The following is a 27,186-nucleotide window of genomic DNA, read 5'->3' as shown; positions in this document are numbered from 1 at the left end:
AGCAAACCACTAGATTACTGAAGAGGGTATTAATGACAGATCCACAGTCTCAGACATAGGCCAGACTAACCTCCAGCAAGCTGCTTTGTTAAAGTAATGCTACAAGAATACAACAAAAAGATATATAACACCTAAAATTTTATGCTGCAAGGAAACTTCTGTAGATTTTGATAGGAACAGTGAGACGACAGAACTCCATATACAAGATTATACCACTGCTGGTTCTTTTTTCCTCATCATCAGAGCCTTACCATAACAGACTTATGTCATCAGTGCTCAAGACATAGAATCCAATAGCTTGTAGATTAAAAAAAGTTATGCCATCAAAATTAATGTTCTACACAAAATACTTCAACAAAATACAAGCACTTTTTTCATCTTTCAGAAATTGAAAGTAAGCTTTTTTCAAAATATTTCCATAGGCAAAGGATTAAAAAGGATTTTAATTATACACATATGGTCACAATTCTGCCTTAAAAAGATCATTGGGAAATGTACATAAGGCCGCTTGTAAATGTACATCATCTTCATGTTACTGTTACAATGTCATATGTCCAGAGAAAAAAATTGACAGTATCATACATATTTGCTTTAGGTTGGGAGTAGGCTATTCAAAAATACAGTACTCTTCTGTACAAAAAAATCATGCCACATTTATTAAGATGGAAGAAGCATTGGTTTCTCGGGTAACCAAATATTTCAGTCCATTTCTTGCTTACTATTCTAATTATCCTGACTTAAATTTTCAACTGATTCATTTCCCAAAACGTCCATATTAACAGAATCAACAGCTATGTTATAAAGAAAACATAATGTTTCTCACAATAGATAAAAAGAAAGCTGGTTCATATTTCTGAAACCATATAAAGATAGAATTTTTAAAAAATCACTCTTGATTTGTTGAAATAAATTTACATTATACAACACTATATGCCAAGGCAAAGAGGGGAGGGGGATATGAATATACACTAAAATGCAAATTTTTGTCCCCAAAGGGGGTAAAACAAATTACATTTACAGCATGAAGGTTTACAAATGTACATCTGTACAACCAAAGTAAGCATCACTACTAAATTAGCAAGGCTTGTAATAAACATCGAAACAAGAGATTTGTTTTCAAACTGTAAACTTACACCTATTAACTACACGTATACAATGCATATATTTATAGGAAGCAAAAAAGCTATCTGAATATTTAATCATGCTTACATGTTGAGCTATCAAGTTTACTGTTCAGTGGCCCCTTTTCTCCTCTATCAATACCTACTTTTTTGCATCTACTGTGAGAAAGCAAAATAAATGCTCAACACTTTCAAATCATGTCTTACAATCCTATATGCAAATTTAAAAAATACAAAACTCTACTCTTCCCGCATTGCGAAACTGAATGTAAAGTTAATGCAGGATTATTCTCTATTCAGACAGTACTTTATTGTATGGAAGTACCACCATGATTTTATTCCTCTACCTTTTACAACAATATATAAGTATATACACATCACTTTTTTTTTTTTTTCAATACATTGCTAGAGAAAATATTAGGGCATCGCATTTCTAAAAAAGTCATGGCCACAGCAAATGATGGAGGCTTGTCTTTAAAGTTCCCATTGTTTTGTCAATCCCTACTTTAGTTTGCCATGCCCTTTTTGCTATTTGGATATGTTGTGAACCACCAAAATACAACTTAACTTTCTGTAACATGTTAAATAATATTTATGCAGTTGATCAATTTTAATCTGGTATAAAAGACTCCACACAAAGGGGGGAGGGGAGGGGGAAGACATTCTATTTACAACTCTAGAAACCTGTTGTGCTGTGATAGTGGGTAGACCTACCAGATTGCAAGCCAGTGTATTAAAAGAATAATGTACTTTTTCCCTTTAAAAACTATTTTTCAGTGACTTTACAAGGTAAAAATTTACAAAATATGTGACAGTTATTTTGATACAATTACATCATATACAGGCATTCTGTGCTTTGTCAGCAGTTCAATCTGATAGGTCTCCGGGCCAGGGCTGGAGATATTTTATAATTCACTCCCCAAAAATATACACAAGAACAATAAAAATTTTACAAATGGATGAACAGAGTCAATAAATAGATTTAAAAAAATCAGAACAATTATAGTTAAGTTGTGGGTTTTGATAATTCACAATGAAATTTTTCTTTCATTCAAGTTGCTGCCTGTATGTCTGGTCTTTTACAGCATCCCATTTGGTGGTCCTCCGATTGGCCCCAGATCAGCACTGTTCTTCAGGTAATACTTCTCTAACTTGGCCAGTATGTGTTTGCCATAGGTATATTTACGCAGAGTTGTAATGTGGGGTCGAATCTACAAGAAGAAAAATCTAGTTAACTTGTATCTAAAAATCTCAATGTTATCTACAATAAATTCTTCTTAATTGAAATATTTTCAAGAGGAGCCCTATATTTCAAAGGTTTACAAAGAGTTTCCAGAAAGATTTAAAATTAGATTCTGAAGAACCAGAAGGCAAAGTGAGCCTTTTTCTTATTACAAGCATTTAATTCTAAGCTTGTTTAGTATTGGCTATCCACATTCAGTTTAATTTCTATTAAATATATTTGTCTTCATGTTTTTGTTTATTTAAATATGAAAAAATGAATTATTCAGGTCAATTATAGAGAAAGAACTGTTTGCTTACTTTGTTAATTTTTTTCTGTTATGTGCCAACACCATGAAGACAGCCATTCAATATGCCAGAGAGTAATCAGAGTTCAAGCACAATTACTTCAATGGCTATTGAACAGGGCACTATACAGGGTAGCGTAGATTAATTGTGATTTTCTCCATCTCTAGATATTCTCAACTAAGAAGCTTGTCCGCATGTCAAGGAGGAGGAACTAAGGCTACATCTACACTGCATGCTTCTTGCAGTGGTGCACAGGGTATGTGCAGAGCCGTAACTAGGTATTTTTGCGCCCAAGGCGAGAATATAAAATTGCGCCCTCCCTCAGGGGCAGCTCTTTGGCAGCGGGCCCCTCTCTGTGGGAAGGGTCTGCTGCCAAATTGCCGCCGAAAAATGGGTGAAGCGGTGGCGGTAGAGCTTGTGATTTTGGGGGGTCAACTCATGCTTTTGATTGCTTGGGCTGGTAACATTGCTTCCAAGATGGTCTTTGGTTCCAGTCCCAATCCAGAAAGGGACTCACAGGTTAACAGAGGACGGAGGTGCTGGATATCAGCATGTGTCCTGAGAATGCTGAGAGTTCAGGCTTGCAGGGCAGGATCAGGGGTGGCAGGTTTGTAGAAATTTTGGTGGTGCCCAGAACCTGCCCCCGCCCAAACTCCACCCCCCTCCTCCCAGCACCCAAAGCTCTGGGAGGGAGTTTGGGTGAGGGAGGCGGTCTGGGGTGCAGGCTTTAGGCTGGGGCAGGGAATTGGGGTGCAGGCTCTGGGAGGGAGTTTGGGGATGGGAGGGGTGCAGAAGTGAGGGCTGTGGCTGCAGATGAGGGGTTTGGAGTGTGGGAGGGACTCAGGGTGAGAATAGGAGTGAGGGCTCTGTCTGGGGCTGGGAATGGGAGGTTTAAGGTGTGGCAGAGACTCGGCTGGGGGCGAGAGTAGGACTGTGCGGGTGAGGGCTCTGGCTGGGACTGGGGATAAGGTGTTTGGGGTACTGGAGGGGCTCAGGACTCGGGCAGAGGGTTGAGGGTGCGGTGGGGGAGTGAAAGCTCTGACTGGGGGCGTGGGCTCTGGGGTGCGGCAGGGCTGGGGATGAGTTTGGGGTGCAGGCAGGCTGCTCTGGGACAGGGGCCAGAGAGGAGGACTCCCCCCAGCCCCTCCCCAGCCAGCAGCAGCAAGCTCTGGGGGAGGAGGAGCCCCCCCTTTCCCACCCCCTCAGCAGCACACTCACTCCCACCACTGTCACAGCATGTGCTCCTAGGGCCCCTCTCAGGTCCAGGAATCTCCCTCACTTCCCCCATGGTGGGTGCCGGGGGGTGCAGCATGTGCCTCCTCCCCTGCTGTTGCCCGACTGTAGCCTCACTGGGGGTGAGGGATGGGGCTGCCTCCTTGCCCAGCATGGGGCAGGAGCGGTGACTGCGGGCAGGGGGACCCCCTGTGCTGCTGGAGGGTCCCATTGGAAAATGAAACGGTCTGAGAGGGAAAGGCAGGCTCAGAATCAGTCTGCCCTGGCATTGAGATGGGGGCACTAGGACCCTGCAGGAGCTGCTGCTGCAGGGATTGGAAGCATGGAGTTGCTCTGCTCCCCTTGGGTCTGGGAAGGGGCAGTGGGGGGAAGCAAGTCGGGGCCGGGGGATACTCGGGGGATGCACAGGGGGCGGCAGGAGTGGTGGGGGGGGGGCGCAGAGAGATCACCTGGGTTATAAGTCTCTTATAAGTATCTCTGTGCCAGCCAGTGGCTTTTTTTTTTTCTTCCCCCTTTTTCCTCCACCACTTTCTGCGCCCCTGGGCTTTGTGTGCCTGAGACAAGTGCCTCACTAGCCTTGCCCTTGTACGGCACTGAGTATGTGTAGCTACACGCTCCAGCAAAAAGCAGGCTGTGGCCACACTGTGGTGCATGGTACGTGTCAATGCATGGCTCTGGCAGAGGGGCGAAAGAGGGGAAAGGCTCAGCAGCAGTTTTCCCTTATACCCCTCTCTGCCAGAGGCTTTCACTGTGGAAGGGAAAAGCTCCAGCAACTCCTCATGCCTGGAACCTGCTGCAAGGACAGACTCCAGCAACAGAGAGCTGCTGCAGTGTAGATGTATCTTACGTGTGGAAATCTGGCATCTGGATTAGCTACTACTTGTGTGATAGGTGAGGATGATTCCTCCATTCATTCTGGTGACTGTCATGTGATGGAAGAAAATTTCAAAACTATTGATTTTCTAAAATGTAAACTAAAGTAAACGTATAACAAGAGCGTTGGATAGAAAATGTTTATGTTTTTTAATATATAAAGAGTCTTTTTAAAAAAAAGATTACATATTAGATTAATACTAGACAGAACTGTTAGGAGTTTTTTTCAAGGCCGAAAAGATAAATCTGTAGAAACTAAACGAATTGACAAAGATCCAATTATATCCTGCTTCACCAGACTATTAGAAATTTAAAATAATTAATTAAAAAATTAAAAAGAGGATGTGCTTTTTATTTTACTAAGCCACAAATGCCATTTCTTGACAAGGGTAATGAACCTACAGGAAACGTGGCTTCTAAAGAAATTCAGGTAAATTCAGAAATATGTACAAAGAAGAGGTGACAGGAAACGTGAGTATAGAAGAAAAAGCCTCCCAAAGCTGATGAAGCCATATATAGATATCAAATACCTTGTGCATTATAATCTTCCGCTGTGCAGGTTCAGCCATATCAATCATCTTCTGAACGACATAGTTGGCATATTGGTCCTTCATCATGGTGTATAAGGCACTGTGAGGACCATCATTCTGGCAACAAACCTCGTCAATAAGTAAAGCTCTTTCAGCACGAGATGCATGAGTTACACATTTTTCTACCACATTGCTGGGAAAAAAAGATACGGTAATTGTGTTTTGTAGGTTGAAAAGGTTGTGACTATTCTTTTAGGGTATTACTTTATAATTTATTTGAACAGGGATTGGCAGGTCTGAGTGTTTTATACATACATTATGACTGTGGTACTAAATATTGAAAGTGCATGATGTATACCAAAAGATTAATTTCCTTAGTTTTGAAAGGACTTTCTTTTTGTGTGGGAAAAAAATACTGATAATCTGTATGTTTGAGATGGTCAACATTAGAGCTGGTAGAAATTTTTCCAACTCAACATTCTTCTGTTGGAAAATGACTCGAATTCCAAATATTGCGTGAAACCTGCCTGGTTTCCTGTCAGCTCACTTGCCTCTCTTCTTCGCAGCCCAAGTTTACAGGCTCCTGACTCCTCATGCAGACTGATGGGGAGCAGAGAGCCTAAAAATCCCTCATTTCCAAGCCACCAGCTCCTTGGCAGCCCACTTGGTGGGCTTACAAGGAACCAAATATCTGGAAGCCCCAGATCCCAAGCTCATGTCTCCTTGGCAGCCCTGGGTCTAAAAAGTCCCTGACTCTACATCAGACTGCCTAGTGGGCTGCTCTGGAGCCAAGGCTTCCCTGGACCCACAGTTCCCCAAGGAGCTGGGTGGCTGGTTCCCCACCTGGCCACCTCCCTGGGCTGATCTCTGGAAGGGCATGCTTACCAGCTGCCAGCCATTTAGTGAACAATTCTGATGTTTTTTGTTCCACTATGGAACATTTCTTTTTATCAAAGTCTCATTTTTTTTCATGCAAATGGAAGCTCTAGGCAAATTATTAATCAGCTTTGAATAAAGGCAAAATAATGAAATCCTTTCCTCAGCAACTGATGTAAATAAGTCAATTCCAAAACAACATTAAAAATGTTAGTGAACCTTTCTTTAACACTGAGAACATTATAATACCTGGCAAATTTGTGCTGACTCAGAGCTAGAACTTTTCCTCTTATTTCTGAAACTATTTTACTTTTGTCTTCAGGACGACCATGCTCCAGCACATGTTGGATAACATAATTTCCATATTGATCCTGAAAATAAAAAGATTTCAGTTTTCTTATTGTGGTTCCATCCAAGGAACTCATATGGCTTATGCATTTTTGTATTCATTTCGAGAAATACAAGAGAAAAAATTAGTAATTGTAACTGACCAATACAAAATGATTAAAAGAGCACATCTGAAAAACATTTCACCAAGAATTATTCGTGGTCCTTCTATGGATTTTAGGTCCAAAATCTGAACCATGCTAAAATTGTGATTAGCCAAGGAATGACCGCTATCTGATAAATCCGTGTAAAATTAATTCTACATGTTCACCACCAATGAAGCCACCAATTTTGTAGTGGTCAAAAAACCTGCAAAAACTTCTGTAAGCTGATTCTACAGATGCTGTTAACTAACACTGTACCCTACACTATGCCAAAAGTGCTTAAACAAAGGTTTATCATCTCCATGTTCACTTATGCTTGTAAATAAATAGAGCTGGAAGCTGGGAGGGGAATCAATGTTTGCTAAATCAAAAAAGGACATGTTCATAAAAATGCCTAAGCAATTAAGAAATAACAGCCAGTAATATAAGAGAAAATGAAATCTACATCAAAAAACAGAGTTGATAGTAATGTCATATTGAAACATAAGAGTACACTAACCTGCACAAGCTGTTCTGTGTGTTGATGCAATTCTTCTAAGATGGGCAAAGTCTGCTCAGCAGTGCAGTGCTCCAGAATACGCTGAATTACTCTGCAGCCATACGGATGAGTTGAAAGCACAAACACCTTAAAACAACAGGATTACAAATTTTAAAATTAGACATACTGAAGTTTACAAGTGTGCTGTAAATTACTTTTTGAAAACAAGTTATTGAATATTAGCAACTTCTCAAAGTACTGAAGTCTTCACAAAAGCGGTGTCTTCCAGCATTAGAAATTTCAGCTTCCAATCACATTCAGAGCCAGAGAAAGTCATGAGCACTAAAGATCTGTGCCTAGGACCCCAGCAACTGGAGCCACCTGATTACATCAGCTTCTCAGTGGCAGCAGAAATGTTCTCTGGGTGCTGCCCACTCAGCTAAGCAGATACCCTAGCTATTGGTGTGAGTTTAACAGGGGCACTCCCACACATTTGTTCCTGTTTTTCTTGATAGAAGGAAGGGGGGCACTTGCCCCCACTACTACATCACCTATGGGCAGACCCACAAGAGGCCCATGACATGACGTACTAGGGTCTCGGAGAGTCTTCATCTGCCCTGATCACATTTAAGAAAAAGATTTTTTTAACTCATGTTTCCTTATCTGGAATTTTATGTATTAACTGGATATTTGGAATCTTATAAAACAGTTTTGAAATTCTGCAACTGATTATGCTATAAATTTTGCATTCTATCATGTCTACCAAGCCCACTGTTACATGCACGTATTTGTAAGTATTTATTTAAAATATACAGTCACATCTTTGGCTTACTCTGGTTACTTAAATTCTTATCCAGACATGTCCTTGAAGGTTTGATTTAAGGGCTTAACTTTGTGTGTGATGGCCAGGATTGAACACAAAGACTTACACCTGGAAGTTTTGATTAATTCATGCACAAAGTTAATAAAGCTAGTCTGCAAATTATTAAATTATCAAATTATTGAACTATCAAATTATAACCACCTAGAGGATAATAGGGTTGTAAGGAATAGTAAGCATGGATTTGTCAAAAACAAATCATGCCAAACCAACCTAATTTTCTTTGATAAGGTTAGTAGCCCAGTGAATAGGGGGAGAAGCAGTAGATGTGATATATCCTGATTTTAGTAAGGCTTCTGACACAGTCCCATGTGACATTCTTATAAACCAACTAATGAAATGTGGTCTAGATGAAATTGTTATAAGATGGGTCCACAACTGGTTGAAAGACAGTACTCAAAAAGTAGTCATCAATGGTTGTGTGTCAAATTGGGAGCACATATCTAGTGGGATTTCACAAGGGTCAGTCCTGGGTCTGAAACTATTCATATTTTCATTAAATGATTTGAATAATGGACTGAGAAGTAAAATTTTCAGATGACACCAAGCTAGGAGAAGTTGCAAGAGCCATGAAGGATAGGATTAGAATTTCAAACAACCTTGACAAACTGGAAAATTGGTCTGAATTTCAATAAAGATGAAATTCAATAAAGACAAATGCAAAGTACTTCACTTAGGAAAGAAAATATCAAATGCATTACTACCCAATGGGGAGTAACAGGCTGGGTGGTAGTACTGCTGAAAAGGATCTAGCGGTTATAGTTAAGGCTATGTTTTAGTCATGGTATTTTTAGTAAAAAAGTCATGGACAGGTCACGGGTAGTAAACAAAAATTCACTGCCTATGACCTGTCCATGACTTCTACTAAAAATAGCCGTGAATAAAACTTGGCCCACGGTTCCCAACCAATGGGAGCTGCAAAGCCAGCGCACTGGGTGGAGAAAGCACAGAGTTGCCTGACCACACCTCTGCCTAGCAGCTGAGAGAGGGGGATGTCGCAGCTTCCAGGAAGCCCCCCAGGTAAGCGCCGCCCAGAGCCTGCCTCACCCCACCCTCCTGCCCGCTTCCACACCCAAGCTCCTGCCCGCTCCCACACCCTGCATGGTGGCCCAAGAATGCCCCAACAGTAGCCAGCATGCCTGGCACAGGGGCTGCCTAAGCTGCCCGTGAGCCAGGCGCCCCAGCCACTGCAAAAGTCACGGAGGTCACGGAAAGTCATGGAATCAGTGAATTTCCATGACCTCCATGTCAAACTTGCAGCCTCAGTTATAGTGGATCATAAACTGAATGTGAGTCAACAATGTAATGCAGCTGCAAAAAAGGATAATATTCTGGGGTGTAAGAACTGGAGTGTCGTATGCAAGACAGAGGTAATAGTCCTGCTCTACTCAGTACTGGTGAGGCCTCAGCTCGAGGAGTGTATCCAGTTCTGGACAACATACTTTAGGACATGTGGACAAACTGGACAGAGTCCAGAGAAGGGCAATAAAAATAATGAAAGGTTCAGAAAACCTGACTTATGAGGAAAGGTTAAAAAAACTGGGCATGTTTAGTACTGAGAAAAGATGACTGAGGAGGGACCTGAAAACAGTCTTCGAAATTTGTTAAGAGCTGTTATAAAGAGGATGGTGATCAACTGTTCTGCATGTGCACTGAAGGTAGGACAAGTAGTAATTGGCTCAATCTGCACTAAGCGAGATTTAGCTTATATAATAGGAAAAACTCTCTTACTGAAAGGATAGTTAAAGCACTGGAACAGGCTTCTAAAGGAGGTTGTGGAATCCTCATCATTGTAGTCTTTTAAGGACAGATTGGACAAACATCTGTCACCAATGGTCTAGGTTTACTTGCTCCTGTGTCAGCACAGGGGCTTGGTCTTGACTTCCTGAGGTTTCTTCCAGCCCTACATTTCTACGATTCCATGAAAGTTATCTTCTGTTACATTACAAAAGTGTTGTACGTTTTTCATTTTTTCAATTACTACATTATATTACATCTGGAATAATGCATGGCTCTCCAGTAAACAGTGTTACAATTTAGTCAAGGGCATCTTTTTATAAACCATTGAAACCAGCCCCTCCCCACCTTTCCCTCCCAAATCATACTTTGATGTAAACAGCAAGGGGACCTGAAAAGTGAAATCGGCCATCATTTTCGTAAGTCATAGTATTGCTATTCACAATAAAAGGTTAATATCACAGAGAAAAAATATCCATCTCAGAAAAGACGGTTACTCACCTTTGTAACTGTTGTTCTTCGAGATGTGTTGCTCACATCCATTCCAGTTAGGTGTGCGCGCCGCGGGTGCACGTTCGTCGGAAACTTTTTACCCTAGCAACTCCAGTGGGCCGGCAGGTCGCCCCCTGGAGTGGCGCCGCCATGGTGCCCAATATATATCCCTGCCGGCCCGCCCGCTCCTCAGTTCCTTCTTGCCGGCTACTCTGACAGTGGGGAAGGAGGGCGGGTGTGGAATGGATGTGAGCAACACATCTCGAAGAACAACAGTTACAAAGGTGAGTAACCGTCTTTTCTTCTTCGAGTGATTGCTCACATCCATTCCAGTTAGGTGACTCCCAAGCCATACCTAGGCGGTGGGGTCGGAGTGAGAAGTCGCGGCACGGAGCACTGCAGTTCCGAAGGCCGCATCCTCCCTCGACTGCTGGACCAGGGCGTAGTGGGAAGCAAAGGTGTGGACCGATGACCAGGTCGCTGCCCGACAGATTTCCTGGATGGGCACACGGGCGAGGAAAGCCAGCGACGATGCCTGCGCCCTGGTAGAATGCGCAGTCACACGGCCCGTAGGGACATGGGCCAAGTCATAACAGGTCCTGATACAGGACGTAACCCAAGAGGATACCCTCTGGGAGGAGATAGGAAGCCCTTTCATACGATCTGCTACCGCCACGAAAAGCTGGGGGGATTTTCGGAAGGGTTTGGTCCTCTCTATGTAGAACGCGAGAGCCCTACGGACATCCAGCGAGTGGAGCTGATGCTCCCTGCCTGAGGAGTGAGGTTTTGGGAAAAAAAACGGAAGGAAAATCTCTTGGTTGACGTGGAAGGCTGAGACCACCTTGGGCAGAAAAGCAGGGTGTGGTCTCAGCTGCACCTTGTCTTTGTGGAAGACCGTATATGGGGGGTCTACCACAAGAGCTCGGAGTTCCGACACCCGTCTAGCTGAGGTGATAGCTACTAGAAAGGCAGTCTTCCAAGAGAGGTAGAGCAGGGAGCAAGTAGCTAACGGCTCAAAGGGGGGCCCCATGAGCCGGGACAACACCAGGTTAAGATCCCAGGTCGGAGCAGGGGGACGGACGTTAGGGAATAAACGTTCCAGCCCTTTAAGGAATCTCGACACCGTCGGGTGAGAAAAAATGGAGCGACCGTCCGCACCCGGGTGAAAGGTGGAGATAGCTGCTAGGTGGACTCGCAACGACGATAAGGCCAGACCTTGCCCTTTGAGGGACCAAACATAGTCTAAGATTTCGGTTACCGAAACTTCCATAGGGCGGAGATTTCTCTCTACGCACCAACAGGAGAAGCGTTTCCATTTCGCAGAATATGTGGCTCTTGTGGACGGTTTCCTGCTGCTCAAGAGCACCTCCCTCACAGGCGTGGAGCAGCGCAGCTCGGAACCAGTCAGCCATGCAGGAGCCACGCCGCTAGGTGCAGCGACTGCAGGTCTGGGTGACAGAGGGTCCCGTGGTCCTGGGTAATCAGGTCCGGATGAAGGGGCAGGGGAACTGGGTCGGCTACGGCCAAGTCCAGCAGCATGGTGTACCAGTGCTGCCTGGGCCATGCCGGGGCCACCATGATCACGAGAGCCCTGTCTCTGCGCACCTTCAGGAGGACCTTGTGGACCAGAGGGAACGGGGGAAACGCATAGTACAGGTGGGTCGACCACTGGATGAGGAAGGCATCCGCTATCGACCCCGGCTCCCTGCCCTGAAAGGAGCAGAACGCTTGGCACTTCCTGTTCCCCTTGGACGCGAAGAGGTCCACCCGGGGATAACCCCACCTCCGGAAAATTGAGAGAGCGACGTCCGGGCGAAGGGACCACTCGTGTGACAGGAAGGATCTGCTCAATCGATCCGCCAGCGTGTTCCGTACTCCAGGGAGGAAAGAAGCCCTGAGGTGAATGGAGTGGGCTACGCAAAAGTCCCAGAGTCATATCGCCTCGAGGCACAGGGAGGAGGACCTGGTGCCGCCCTGCTTGTTGATATAGTACATGGTCGTCGTGTTGTCCGTGAACACGGTGACACAACGACCCTGAAGCTGATGACAGAACGCTTGACAAGCAAGGCGGACCGCTCTCAACTCCCGCATGTTGATGTGTAGCCCCACCTCCTCCTGAGACCACAGGCCCTGTGTCCGCAGGGTCCCTAGGTGGGCCCCCCAGCCTAGATCTGAGGCATCCGTTGTCAGGGATACCGAGGGCTGAGAGGGGTGGAAGGGAAGACCCGCACATAATACGGACTGGTCTAGCCACCAGCCGAGAGAATCTAAGACCTTCTGGGGGATTGTGACTAACATGTCTAACGGTTGCCTTGCCGGCCTGTAATGACTGATAAGCCACAGCTGGAGAGGCCTCATGCGGAGCCTAGCGTAATCGGTCACAAAGGTGCAAGCCGCCATGTGGCCTAACAGGGTTAGACATGTCCTCACTGACGTCAATGGGGCTGACCGCAAACGTTGAACGATCGCCACCATGATCTGGAACCGTTGCAGAGGCAGCAAGGCCCTGCCCACAGTGGCGTCCAGGACGGCCCCGATAAATTCCACCTTCTGAGTGGGCCTCAGGGTGGACTTGTCTGTGTTTATCAAGAGGCCCAGACTTGCAAACATGCCGGTGATCACGCGGACATGGCTGTTGACTTGTTGTTCCGACGTGCCCCGAATCAACCAGTCGTCCAGATAAGGGAACACGTGGACACGGTTGCGCCGAAGATGCGCCACGACAACTGCCATGCATTTTGTAAACACCCTCGGGGCCGTGGACAGGCCAAATGGGAGGACTGCAAATTGATAATGAAGAGCCCCCACAACGAAGCGGAGGAAGCGTCTGTGGCGCGGCCAAATGGCAATGTGGAAATACGCGTCCTGCATGTCGAGGGCGGCGTACCAGTCTCCCGGATCCAGGGATGGAATAATGGTCCCCAGGGATACCATGCGGAACTTCAACTTCACGAGGTATTTGTTGAGCTCTCGCAGGTCGAGGATAGGCCTGAGGCCCCCCTTGGCCTTGGGGATCAGAAAGTAACGGGAATAAAACCCCTTGCCTTTCTCGCTTTCCGGAACCGCCTCTATAGCTCCTTTGCTGAAGAGCGTCTGCACCTCCTGCCGAAGGAATTGCTCGTGAGAGGGGTCCCTGAAGAGGGACGAGGAAGGAGGGCGGAAAGGAGGAAATGAAACAAACTGCAGGCGGTATCCCGTCTGCACCATGATTAAGACCCAGCGGTCCGATGTTATTTGGGACCACAACGGGAGGAAAAACGAAAGGCGGTTGGAAAACGGGGGGGAAGGATCCATAGGGGAAACTGTTACTGCGCCCTCGGGCGCACCTTCAAAATGAAGGCTTAGGTCCAGGCGGGGGTTTTGAGGAGCCTTGGTTCTGCCCCCCTTGGTTCCCCGAGTGCCTGCGCCTTCCGTTCCTGCCGCGGCGCCTGTAAAGGTCCTGCCGCTGGCGGAACTGGGAAAACGGCCTGCGTTGTTGTTGTTGCTGCGACCTAAAGGGTCTACGCTGCGTCACGGGGGTGTGCATCCCGAGGGACCGCATAATGACCCGGTTGTCTTTCAGACTCTTGAGTCTGGGGTCTGTCTTGTCAGAGAACAAGCCCTGGCCTTCGAAAGGAAGGTCCTGTATAGTATGCTGGAGCTCCGGCGGAAGGCCGGAAACCTGCAGCCAGGAGATGCGACGCATCGTAACTCCTGACGCGAGGGTACGGGCAGCCGAGTCCGCAGCGTCCAAGGAGGCTTGCAAGGACGTGCGTGCGACCTTCTTGCCTTCGTCCAAGATGGCCGCAAACTCTTGGCGAGCATCCTGTGGCAGCAGCTCCTTAAATTTGTCCACTGCCACCCAGGAATTAAAGGCATATCTGCTCAGCAGGGCCTGCTGGTTGGAGACCCTGAGCTGCAGCGCCCCAGCCGAATACACCTTACGGCCAAGGAGGTCCATCCGCCTGGCTTCTCTGGATTTGGGGGCTGGAGCCTCCTGGCCATGACGCTCCCTATCGTTCACTGATTGCACCACCAGTGAACCCGGAGTCGGGTGTACATGGAGATATTCGTATCCCCTAGAAGGGGCCATGTACTTCCTCTCGACGCCTTTCGCTGTCGGAGGGATGGAGGCCGGGGACTGCCAGATGGTGTTGGCGTTGGCCTGGATGGTCCGTATGAAGGGCAGGGCGACCCTGGTGGGAGCATCAGAAGAGAGGATGGTTACAATTGGATCCTCTATCTCCGAGACCTCCTCTGCCTGCAGACTCAGATTTTGAGCCAATCGCCTGAGGAGGTCTTGGTGCGCCCTGAGATCCAGCGGGGGGTGACTGTTGGAGGAGGTACCCGCCACCGCCTCATCCGGGGAGGAGGATGAGGAGACCCCAGGCACGAGAGTGTCTAACTGAGGGTCTTCCTCAGCCCTCGCCTCTGCCTCAGGAGCCACAGCGGAGTCTTGCTGCTTGGACCCTTCCTCCCCTTCCGGGGAGGGAGGGGGGCGAGACAACGAGGCTTCAGGAGCCCTACGCTCCGCAGTCGCCGGCCTAGCAGGGAGCTGCTGGGGGCCCTGGGCCTGATGGTATGCCCAGGGTGTCCAGAATCCCCACTTGTTGTGGGCCTTGGTCCTGCAGCGGCGGATCACCGAACAGCGCCGTCTGCCGGTCGGTGCCCAGTGCATACCCGCTGTCCGTCTGGGAGGATACGGACGGCTGTCTAGAGGGCCATGGAGGGGCCGACCCTGGATGGTAAGGGTCTGCGCGGGCCGGCACGGAGGATCGTCTCGGTGCCGGGGACCGGTGCCGGGAGTCATATCGGTGCCGGGATCGGGACCGGGTTCTGTCGCGGTGCCGGGATCCTGATCGGTACCGGGCGCCGCTTCGGTGCCGGGACCTGCCACCGGCTCGGTGCCGGGAGGTCAACCGAGACCGGGACCTGCCACCGGCTCGGTGCCGGGAGGACGACCGGTGCGGTGAGTAGCGTCGGGACCTGCTCCTGGAATCGCGGTGCCGGTCTCGGCGACTGGAACCTGACCGCGATCGTCTCGATGTCGACCGGTGCCGCGAGTGCGACCGGTACCGCTGAGGGGAGCGGTGCCGGGACTGCGAGCGGCGGCGGGACCTGGAGCGCCCAAGACATCGGGACCTGGATCGTGAACGAGATTTTCTGGGCGGTGCCGACATCATGGGCTTGCCTCTGGACACAACCCGCACCGGAGGTACCGGGGGTGGCAGCCGAGTGGGCTCAGTCAGGGCTATGAGGTCCCGAGCCGAGGCGAAGGTCTCCGGTGTGGATGGGACCATTATCTCAACCCCAGATCTCATGGGGGAGCTCGGCGGTACCGGACTCGACGGACCCGCTGGGCCCGGAGTCGACGGTGCCGGCGGCGCCGCGGCCGATGTCGAGGCCGGGAGCTCTAGCCGGGTCTGCCTGGCCGGAGTATTGGACTTCGACGGCCTTGGTTCTGACTCCGGTGCCGGAGAGGGTCGGTGCCGGGGAGTCTTCTCTGTGCCGGTGCGATCCGGTGCCGGCGCTGAGATCACGGCCTGCGAAGCCGTCGGGTCAAGTGCCGCCTCCATGAGGAGAGTCCGGAGCCTTTGATCCCTCTCCTTCTTTGTCCTTTGCTTAAAAGCCTTACAGATGCGGCACTTGTCAGATCTGTGCGATTCCCCGAGGCACTTCAGGCACGCTTTGTGGGGATCGCTGGTAGGCATGGGCTTCTTGCAGGCCGCACACTGTTTGAAGCCCGGCGAAACAGGCATGAGCCTGGCGCCGGGTGCCAGGAAGGGCTAAGCCCCCGGTGAAGAACTACTTAACAACTATTTAACTTAACTATCTACTTAACCAACTAATTAACAACTATAATGGACTAGAGATGAACGATAGATAAACGATAGAGAACTAGGAGAGCTAGGGACGTGGAGGACAGCTATGCCGCGCTCCACAGTTCCAACGACCGACACGGCGGTAAGAAGGAACTGAGGAGCGGGCGGGCCGGCAGGGATATATATTGGGCGCCATGGCGGTGGCACTCCAGGGGGCGACCTGCCGGCCCACTGGAGTTGCTAGGGTAAAAAGTTTCCGACGAACGTGCACGCACGGCGCGCACACCTAACTGGAATGGATGTGAGCAATCACTCGAAGAAGAACTGTGAAGTGTGAGAGAGACAATGATATGTTGGGAGATTTTGTAAAGAAATGTGTTCGGTGCATCACTAAATAAAACCTAATAATCTGAATTAGTTGTACTTTTCAGACTAGACAAGTACTAGGTGGTCATACTAAAGTTTATTTAGCTGCAGTGATTTCTGTATTGTCTTTAGTACAATATTAACCTTGTAATACAATTTCTTGGAAAAATTACCAGTGCCACCTTTCATATCAGACACTTCTACTAATCCAAGCTCAGAGAATGTTTGATTGAATTTAATACAGGTATTTTATTAAAAGTGATTAGAATCAGGTGGATAGCTTTGGAAGAAATTGCACGGTGTCCAGTATCAGGAGGTAGCCATTTTATTCTGTATACACAAAAACATCAAGACGACCGGTGACATGCCCAAATAAATCTGTTAGTCTTTAAGGTGCCACTGGATGCCTTGTTTTTTTGGAAGAAATTGCTACTACTTAAAGTAAAGCACATAGGAACAGATTGAGGAGAAATAAATCTGTCTTTATAAGAGAGTCTGGGAATAACTGCAGTTACTTCTATTGCAATAAACAAATATCAGAGATGGCCTTTGGTTAACTGAAATTATAAAATAGGACAAAGGAAACCTGATCATGTCAGTCACTAAACTGGAATGAAAAACTTGACAACAAGCTGAGTATTTCTGCCATCAAATTCATAGGGCATCTGGTGTCCTTTTCAGAGGGCCTCATCCCCAATATACTTTCACTCTACATCACATTAACCATCTAATTCAAGGGTTTTATTTTTTTCAGTTAGGACAAAAAAGGTGATGTTACATGCTATGTTAATTAAAATGATACACCAATGGGCTGATAAATCGTTTGGTATTTGCAAATTATACAGCAATCCTTGGGTCTATGATGCAACACCTAGATTAAAGTAGAGAAATGAATAATATTACCTGTCCTTTGAAAGCATCAATGATGAACTGGAGTGACTGTGGCTGGACACATTCAATGCATTTTTGTACAACATGGTTTCCATTTTGATCTTTCACACATTTCAGAACATGACCATCCAACTCTTTCACCATTTCATTCTGCAAAAAATAAGGACACTACTAAATTATCCACTTCTCTACACTGATGCTGCAGCAAAACTGCATTTTTGAATGTAATATTCAAATCTTTATGTTCACTGTAAATCTAGCCAGATTATCTTTTTTATCTGAAGAATTATACTAATAAAAGATTCATTTTATTTCAAGCATATGTCAATAGTAAAAACTGAAAATCTTTAGAGAGTATGCAATGGATTTGTTGAAAATAAATACAAAAAAATACTGTTCTAACTTACAATTACCTGCTGGTCAGGTGAGATAGATTCTAGTGCTTTCTGAATAACCCGACAACCATACATCTGTAGGGCTAATGGCAGAACATGACCACGTATGCGTGTTGCTAGGGCTAACTTTTGTTCTGGGCTTCCAAACTATAAGAAAACAAAAATGCTGTTAAACAAAAGCTGATGCATTGCAGTATGATGTAGTCTATTTGGCAGAAATCTAACTGTCATAGGGCTTGTCTCCGCTTACCGGGGGATCGATGTGCGGCGACCAATCCACGGGGGGTCGATTTAGCAGGTCTAGAGAAGACCCGCTAAATCGACCGCCAATCGCTCTCCCATCGACTCTGGTACTCCACCGGAACGAAAAGCATAAGGTAAGTTTACGGGAGAGTTTCTCCCATTGACCCAGCGCACTGTAGACACCGCAAATGGTTGACCTAAGGGGCAATCCTTTGCAATTTAACCACATCATGTGATCCCAATTTGCTAATGAACAACATTTTCAATGTGCTCTTTCAATGTCTCAGATTTGGTTCTGTCACTGCATTTTGACAAAATAATTCTAATAAACCTAATATACTTAACAGATGACCTTTTTTATAGGTTGCAAAAGGGCAGTAGCAGAGAAAGGTGTCAGCTCTGGAGTGGCTCACTGAGGCCTCAAATGCCATGGAAAGCTTGTTGGTACCTTGCACACCTTGGGGAAGTTTGGAACTGCCTAGGACTCATGAAACAGAGCCAAAGTGTATCAGAACACTGGCTGTTTAGGTAGCTGAGGACAAATAGAAGCATCAGGCAGTTTAACCTGCATTTAGTACCTGAGAACCCCTTAGCTGTATCTATGGATTATTGCTGTCTTTCTTGGGAACATTTTTGAGGCTAGGCCTGAGTCAATTTAGGACAGCAAGATGAAATAACTACAAATCACGAACCACCATCTAATGTGACCACCTGCATAACAGGCTGTAAAATTTCAGTCAATAATTCTTGAGTTAAGCTCAATAACTTGTGGTTGAACTACAGAACACCTTTAAGATAACATCCAGTTTTTGTTTAAAGACTAAGTGAAAAATCTAAACCATATCCCTTGGGAAACTGTTCCAACAATTATTTTCCCTGTTCAAAATTTGCAACTTATCCACAATTTGAAGTTGTCACAAACAGATAAGAAAAGTTAATAGCACAGAAGTACTTTATATCTCTTTGACTGTAAAGGGTTAACAAGTTCAGTAAGCCTGGCTGTCACCTGACCAGAGGACCAATCAGAGGACAGGATACTTTCAAATCTTGAGGGAGGGAAGTTTTTGTGCTGTGCTGTTAGTTTTGGTTGTTGTTCACTCTGGGGGCTCAGAGGGATCAGATGTGCAACCAGGTTTGTCTCCAATCTCTCCAATATAGGCTCTTATAAGTTCAGACTAGTGAGTACTAGGTAGATAAAGCGAGTTAGGCTTATGGTTGTTTTCTTATTTTGCAAATGTGTATTTGGCTGAAAGGAGTTCAAATTGGTATTTTGCTGAAAAGATTTTAATTTGTACTTGTATACTTAGACTGGGAGGGTGTTCCCAGTGTCTATAGCTGAAAGACCCTGTACCTATTCCATTTTAAATTTACAAAGATCATTTTTACTGTTTTTTCTCTCTTTAATTAAAAGCTTTTCTTGTTTAAGAACCTAGTTGTTTTTTTTATTCTGGTGAGACCCCAGGGGACTGGGTCTGGATTCACCAGGGAATTGGTGGGGAGAAAAGAGGGAAGAGGGAGAAAGAGGCTGATTTCTCTCTGTGCCAGGATTACTTTCTCTCAGAAAGAGTCTGGGAGGGGGAGAGAGAAGGAGGGAGGAAGGTGGATTTTCCTCTCAGTTTTAGATTCAAGAAGTTTGAATTACAGTGATCTTCCAGGGTAACCCAGGGAGGGGAAACCTGGGAGAGGCAACGGTGAGGGAAAGGGTTTACTTTCCTTGTGTTAAGATCCAGAGGGTCTGGGTCTTGGGGGTCCCCAGGCAAGGTTTTGTGGGGACCAGTGTACACCAGGCACTGGAATTCCTGGTTGGTGGCAGCGCTACAGAATCTAAGCTGGTAATTAAGCTTAGGGGAATTCATGCTGGTACCCCATCTTTTGGACGCTAAGGTTCAGAGTGGGGAATTATACTACGACAGAAGTTTTGTAGCTTTATCTTTCAGCCATTGACTCTTGTTATGATTTTACCTACTACATTTAATAGCTCTATAGTATCAGGTATCTTCTCCTGGCACATGTATTTATAGACCACAGTCAAGCTGCTTTTTATCCCTGTCTTTGAAAAATTAGCAGATTGAGAGACTAAGGCAGTTTAGCACAAGATGTAATTTCCAGACCTCAGAATAATTCCCATAGCTCTTTGATGAATGCTCCCTAGGTTTTCTAACTTCACTTTTAAAGAAGTAAAAACACCAGAACCAAACACAGTACCTGAACAGAGGTCTGAAATACTTTGTATAGAGGGAGTATCACCTGCTTATGCATTCAAAATTTTTAAGAGCTCTTTCAGTCACAGCACTGGACAGAGTTCATGTTCAGCTGGTTATATACCATGGCTCATAAGTTCTTTTCAGAGCCACTGTTTTGCCAGAATGCAGTTCTATATCCTGAAAAATATCCTTCTAATGATGTGCCCATGATTTTTTGGCCATCTCACTTTGTGGACTAATCTGCACAGAGAAAAAGCTGGAGCATGCGGTACACAGAAACTACAAAAGCATGCAGACTTAATGTGCAAGGGAGCGCTGCATTCCTTTTCAACATCCCATCCTGGCTGCTCCTGCAGCTCTACTTGGAGAAAGAAAAACCTTGGAAAGCATAGGAGCAGCTAGAAGCAGAGGCAGTTTGTAGAGGTTAGATGCTGTGATGGCATTCTCACTCAGTGGGTGGGCAAGTGAGTGTGGAAAGAATCTAAGCCTAGACCTATCATTCTGCAGAGATAATTTTTATGAGTGGGTTGGGGGGGAGGAGAGAGGAAGAGAATGAGGGATATGAGCCTGCAGTGCAGCAAAGCTATACAGGGAATTGGGATTCAGAGAAAGAAGATGGAACAAATTATCCCAGCTGCACAGAACTCTTAAACAAAACAACTTTGTTGGGCTGGAGTTGCAGCTGAAAGTACATCACAGATCTAAGTGTAAAAATCCATACAAGAACACCATACGTTAACAAAAACACTCATATCTAGTTATTTATTTAAGCAAGTTGCTGTGATGTTTATCTTTAAAATGGCCTTAGTGGGCCAAAACAAACATTAACACTTCAAAGCATCAGCTAAGGATCTCTACATAGCTGCACTGAGCAACGCAACAGGATTTCTATGCCCTTATCTATAATAAAGTGGATCTAAAACTGTATTTCCTGAACTGTTCTCAATACTGTTAAAACTTTAAGTTAACTAGTTTAAAAATAGTTCACCTGCAAAGTACGGATGAAGTAGCACTGTTTTTAAAGCAATTTTAGAAGTCATCCCTACCTAGTCAAGACAAAATTTTCTAAGCAATAAGGAAACAATTGTGTTCCCTTACAAAAGGCAGCAAACTGCACTCACCCTGCTTCCTGAAACACGATTATAGCCTAAGAGTGGAGAGGATAACAACTGTCAACAGGATGGTGCCATGCCAGGACACCACCACACAAGGAAAAACTCTCCCACTCTTCTTGGGGAGCACTGAAGAGAAAACACTGCCAAGCAACCTTCAGTATTAAAAAACATAGGTGCCATGGTAAGTGTACAATATCTGTTACAATATCGGAACAGAACCTTTAAATAAACAAGTCTTTTAGCGCAGGCACAAAAATGCTGACAAAATAAATACTTACCTCAAAAAATTTCTGTATTACATAGTTTCCAAATACGTCAGTCATCAACTGATATGCTGCTTGCAGAATTTCAGCAAATACCATCTGGCGCTCAGCTGGAGTAGCTCGTTCTAGCTTTTGCTGTATAAATCTAAGTGCAAGAGAAATTTATATGCCATTATATAAACAAAGGGAAAACCTCAAATGCTACAAATCACTACATTTATTTTGATGAGAAATCAAATCACTAAAATTAGGACATTTAGTTAGACTATATTTAGAAGCAATACTTTCATTAATAGTTTTTAAATATAAATATAGACATATTTCAGAATAACACTGATGACTGAAGTTCCAATTAAAAATGGCTGAAGGGTAAATTGCTCTTGACTAATTCTTCTAGCAATTTGTTACCCTATCTAACGCAGATAAAAAATAGTAAAAAAATGACAACTAAGTAGCTGGTGTGGTACTACTGAAAAATGTATTTGATTCCTGATTCCAGTCTTTTACCAAGGTCTTTCTGATACTTAAGAGAACTCCTAAAGTTTAGAAAGACTGATTCTATATTGAAAATATTTTTTACTTAAGAATTGTACATTTAGCTCCTTACATAACTTATGGTGAAATTCTTCCTGGTATGAAGAGAGGCTAGTGTAAGACTTTCTGCACTACTTAAATGTAGCTCTATTCTAAAAACTCTCTGTAAAAATGATGGATATTTCACAGTGGGGCAATCACAAGTTCACATTAAAAATGAAATGCTTTAACTCAATTTATAAATGTTATTCCTTCAGTGATAAGCTTCACTACAACACTTACCTCGAACCATGCTGGTCTTGAGAAAATTCAACTATATGTCCAACAAGGTCTCTTAGTTGAAGGTTAGGGAAGCGATTATTTCTGAAATCTTCCAGTAACCTACTGCGTCCAGAGGGCATAATATCAGACCTACTATAACGAAGACGTGAAGGAGGGAAGAGTTGGCTGCTGGAGCTGAAAAGACTGGAGGTACTTGTGGCACTGCGATACTTTGCTTCTGCTCCAGGTGCTGCAGAGATATAGCGACCACTACCATTTGTCAGCCCTCCTACAATGAAGCAGCTCTGTCAGTAAACAAGCTTTAAAGAAAGTAAGCAATAATAAGAACTGTACTAAAACTATGTATGTTTTAAAGAAAAAGTTTCTTTACTATTCAGTCACCTCAACTGAAATGACAGAGTTGGTTATATTCATAAAAGAAATAAAGCACACCCATCCATACCACCTTTTTGTTTTTGTTTTTTAAGTGAAGGGCAGGACGTAGAACTTTCATTGAAACAATCAATACAACATATGAAGACCTATACTTTAGAACTGTGTGATCTCAGCCCAATGACCTGTGGGCAGGTTCCACTTCACAAGTGGCACTATCTCATACCCTTGGTTGGTAATCTCACAGTTGGCCAAAGATTTGAATAGGCCATAGAAACTGAACTATCCTTTCTCCTCTGTGGTGATTCTGCAGTCAGATATGGCAAAATGGCAGAGCATTTTGTCGCCCTTGTGCTGCCATTGCTCATGCTGTACCTACTCTGTGGGGAAAACAGAAGATATCAGCATCCCAGGCTTTGCAAGCACTATATATATGTGAAACAAATTTTAAGACAGAACATTAAAACGGTTCTGCTTGAAATATCTTTGACTGTTTTAGGATTAGTTAAATTGAAGTTCATTTAGAAATGGTAATCCCTCCACTGGCTGCCAATCCTCTATCATATCAAATTTCAGCTTCTCCTCAGCACCTCAAAAGCTCTGTTACTCTGCCCCATCCTCCTTATATATGAGCTGATTTTGCTTTGTGTAGTGTCTGTTTCCTGCGTGGCCAGTACTTTCACCTACAGCTGTCTGACTGTCTTCACCTCACAAACCCATCAGCATCATCTTCCATGCTGCACCCAACAGATACCACCATAATCGAGTACCAGACAACATATATTTTAACTGCTACATTATGACACGTAAAAGGGATACTGCTACTTTAATACAAATAAATAATGAAAGTCACATTTCTATTTGAAAATCTTGTACTTACTGCACTGACAGACACACACACAAAAATAAGAGGGGGGTGGGGGAAGCTACATCACTTTCAAAATCTTCCCTGGAGTTAGAGCGTAAGATACTAACTCAGACCCCTATTAGCATCACCGGACAGCAATAACCCCCCCTCCACCCCCCCAAACCAAAAATCACTTACTCATTTTTTAAAAAGGAATTTCAATTTGTGCTGTAAAGAAGGGTGTTCTATCAGGAAACAGATGTTTAAAAAAATTCAAATTGACAGTGTCCTTTTAGGCCACAATCAAGCCTTTGATTGGTCAGCAAAATATTATCAATCTACTAGACTAGGCAATCAAGTTATTACAGTGGGCTGGTAAACATTTATAAAGTCTCCCAGAGTCTGTTTTGAATAGCCAGCTGAGTTACTGAAGCTGTATGAAAAAGATTGAGATATATTAGTATATCTAGAGTTATTTACGTTACATTGGATAGCACAATGAACTAAAAGGGAAAAAAAAGGTAAGTAATACTAAATGTAAAATAAATATTTAAAGGAATAAGTACCGGTAGTTGAGGTACCTAATTTGATCTATAGTATCTCAAAAAGATATAAAAAAGTGCTCTAGTCTCAAGGTGTTTTTTTTTTTTGGGGGGGTTAAAATCAACTACTTTATTGTTACAAAGTTAGCTGCAAAATCCACATCTCACAGCTATCATTTATGTGATTTCCATTATCAATATTTTCAGAAATGGGCTGACAGATGATGATGATGATAATCTAAACTGTATCTTATTGTTCTACAGGTCAAGATGGATGCAGGAAAAGTTTATGCAGTGAGACTCTTTTTTCCTTTTTAAACAGCTAAGGATTGAAAAAATCATGCTTTTAAATGTTATCCTTTTCAGCTCTAAGTAATTACAAGACTAAATCTCATTAGTTTAAGAATGGTGGAGTAAATCTAATGCCGCAAGATTTCAGCAAAGTTTGTTTAATAGCGATGTGAGTGCAGCTTTAATACAATATTACCTCCATAATAAGACTGACAGGATTTAAAATTCATGTTACTTTTTTACACAAGTACTGTATTCTGTATAAAGTAACAGGACAGTTTTGAATAAATGCTCCTATATTTTAAGGATTTAATTAGCCCATGCACACAAAGATGGAATTGCACGTGTGAATTAGGAATAATTTAAAACACATACTTTTGAAAAACAGGGCCCATGAGAGCATAATCTGGGTATGAGAATTTTTCTGTTTGTTTAACTTTTTGGGTAAGTCATCTAACACAAGTGTATTAATAAATTTATATAGCAAAATTCATCCTTAAGGATCCCTGAGCACTTTACAATTACATTTTATTTGGAGAATTGTCCCTGGGAACAATTTGTTTTCTTTTTAATATTGTCAACAAACATATATACTAACTCAAAGGAAACAGTAACAGCTGCTGAATTACCAACTCAAAACCCTGCTGAAATACAGTCTTGAGAACATAAGAATGGCCACACTGGGTCAGACCAAAGGTCCATCTAGCCCAGTATCCTGTCTTTTGACAGTGGCCAATGCCAGGTGTTTCAGAGGGAATGAACAGAACAGGTAATCATCAAGTGATCCATCCCGTTGCCCATCCCCAGCTTCTGGCAAACAGAGGCCAGGGCCTTCTATTCAAGAATTATCCTAGCTCTGTTTAGCTTCTGACATACGACAAGATCATACATAACTTGGTATGGCTGAAGACGTATCTCCATCTCTCGATAGTTGATTGGCATGGAGAATTTGTCAAACTTCTAGCCAAGAAAAAATAGTGCCACGGAAGTTACTGGAAAGTTAAAACAAAATATTGGGGAATACTGATTTGTTGATGAGGTGGTTAGCTTTGCTACTATAATGAAGTATTACATCAGAAGGAGTGTTCTAGCTTAATAAACGGAACAGACTGCAAACCCTAAAATAAAAGTAAGAAGTCATGGATATTTATTGTATAACTATATATTCTTGCTCATTGTGTTGGTACAGACACAAGGATTGCTCAGCTTTGTACTTCTCTCATCTATTCTACTCAAACATTCTTAGTGCACAAAAAAATTACATGCGATCAATATCATCTGCAGAAGTGCATCCCAGCTATTTCTGTAGTTCAGGACACCTTTCAGTTATTCTCCTCACAAAGATTTATTGTTTATAGCACTGTAAAACAGAGAGCCAGTTTCTAGTTCTTCTGGCTACCTTACTATGTCATGTTTGTTCTAAAAAATTCAAAAACGTATTTATTTTGCAGATTCTGATACCAACACAGAGGTCTAGCCGCCAGTTCTTTTAAATGAATTGGCCAACTGATTCATAAATGCATTGATCCATTCATTAGATGGATTGGACAATGATTAGCATTCAAAACACTACCTACAAAAGTTTGCCAACTAATCTCCCAGGTCAAGTTTAGAGACTGAACTATTAACAAGAAGTGAACCAAACAGGATATCATCTAGTATGAGATCAAGTGCACAGTATGCCTAATACGGTAACAAAAAGCACATTTATTTGCTACCACTTCTGATTTTACACAAGGGAGATCTTTAGCATGGTAAAACGATAATTGGGCCAATACAAATTTTAAACAGTCCTATGAATATTAAGTAAACTACTACTATCTAACTCAGATAGTACACATATTTCATGAAACAGGAAAAAAATGAAAAAATATTTAGAAACTCCAGTATCACCAATTCCTTTGATACCAAGGAAGCAGTTAATAGTTATTTGTTCAAGAATTTCTCCACAAGATATAAAACAGCTCTGCCATACAACAGCTGTTGTGTTTAAGTGTGGTTAACAATATTACTTTCTAACATAAAAATACATTACAATGTTTAAATAATTAACAGTGTGATACTGTTGCAAAAAAAGCAAACATGATTCTGGGATGCATTAACAGGTGTGTTGTAAACAAGACACGAGAAGTCATTCTTCCGCTTTACTCTGCGCTGGTTAGGCCTCAACTGGAGTATTGTGTCCAGTTCTGGGCACCGCATTTCAAGAAAGATGTGGAGAAATTGGAGAGGGTCCAGAGAAGAGCAACAAGAATGATTAAAGGTCTTGAGAACATGACCTATGAAGGAAGGCTGAAGGAATTGGGTTTGTTTAGTTTGGAAAAGAGAAGACTGAGAGGGGACATGATAGCAGTTTTCAGGTATCTAAAAGGGTGTCATCAGGAGGAGGGAGAAAACTTGTTCACCTTAGCCTCCAATGATAGAACAAGAAGCAATGGGCTTAAACTGCAGCAAGGGAGATTTAGGTTGGACATTAGGAAAAAGTTCCTAACTGTCAGGGTAGTTAAACACTGGAATAGATTGCCTAGGGAAGTTGTGGAATCTCCATCGCTGGAGATATTTAAGAGTAGGTTAGATAAATGTCTATCAGGGATGGTCTAGACAGTATTTGGTCCTGCCATGAGGGCAGGGGACTGGACTCGATGACCTCTCGAGGTCCCTTCCAGTCCTAGAGTCTATGAGTCTATAACACTTCATTTATTTATTTATTGGGGGGGGGGCGGGGGGAAATAAGGGAACAGTCCCAGCGGATGCTCAGGTAAGAAGAGGTCAGCTCTATTTTTCATCCACTCAAGGGAA

General features: G+C 44.1%; 1 protein-coding gene across 15 annotated transcripts in view; it reads right to left on the bottom strand.

Moving 5' to 3' along the window:
* Positions 1 to 233: 233 nt before the first annotated feature.
* The window catches only part of PUM2 (pumilio RNA binding family member 2), a 144,165-nt gene continuing 117,212 nt past the window's right edge, over positions 234 to 27,186 (bottom strand). For 12 of the 15 annotated variants that reach the window (XM_030555360.1, XM_030555355.1, XM_030555351.1 and 9 more), the window contains 8 exons: positions 22,336 to 22,603; positions 21,535 to 21,664; positions 17,707 to 17,841; positions 17,312 to 17,449; positions 7,154 to 7,279; positions 6,413 to 6,534; positions 5,288 to 5,480; positions 234 to 2,332 (listed from right to left, as the gene is read on the bottom strand). In XM_030555360.1, coding sequence (XP_030411220.1) covers positions 2,201 to 2,332; positions 5,288 to 5,480; positions 6,413 to 6,534; positions 7,154 to 7,279; positions 17,312 to 17,449; positions 17,707 to 17,841; positions 21,535 to 21,664; positions 22,336 to 22,603 — 1,244 coding nt within the window. In that variant the 3' untranslated portion in view covers positions 234 to 2,200. The remainder of the gene's footprint in view (positions 2,333 to 5,287; positions 5,481 to 6,412; positions 6,535 to 7,153; positions 7,280 to 17,311; positions 17,450 to 17,706; positions 17,842 to 21,534; positions 21,665 to 22,335; positions 22,604 to 27,186) is intronic. The other 3 variants (XM_030555354.1, XM_030555353.1, XM_030555358.1) reach the window with 1 other exon arrangement.

The sequence above is a fragment of the Gopherus evgoodei genome, chromosome 3 (genome assembly GCF_007399415.2).
Source record: "Gopherus evgoodei ecotype Sinaloan lineage chromosome 3, rGopEvg1_v1.p, whole genome shotgun sequence".
NCBI classification, from domain to species: Eukaryota; Metazoa; Chordata; order Testudines; family Testudinidae; genus Gopherus; species Gopherus evgoodei.
The sequence above is the reverse complement of the archived record's forward strand: the minus strand, read 5'-3'. Positions and strand labels throughout refer to the sequence as shown.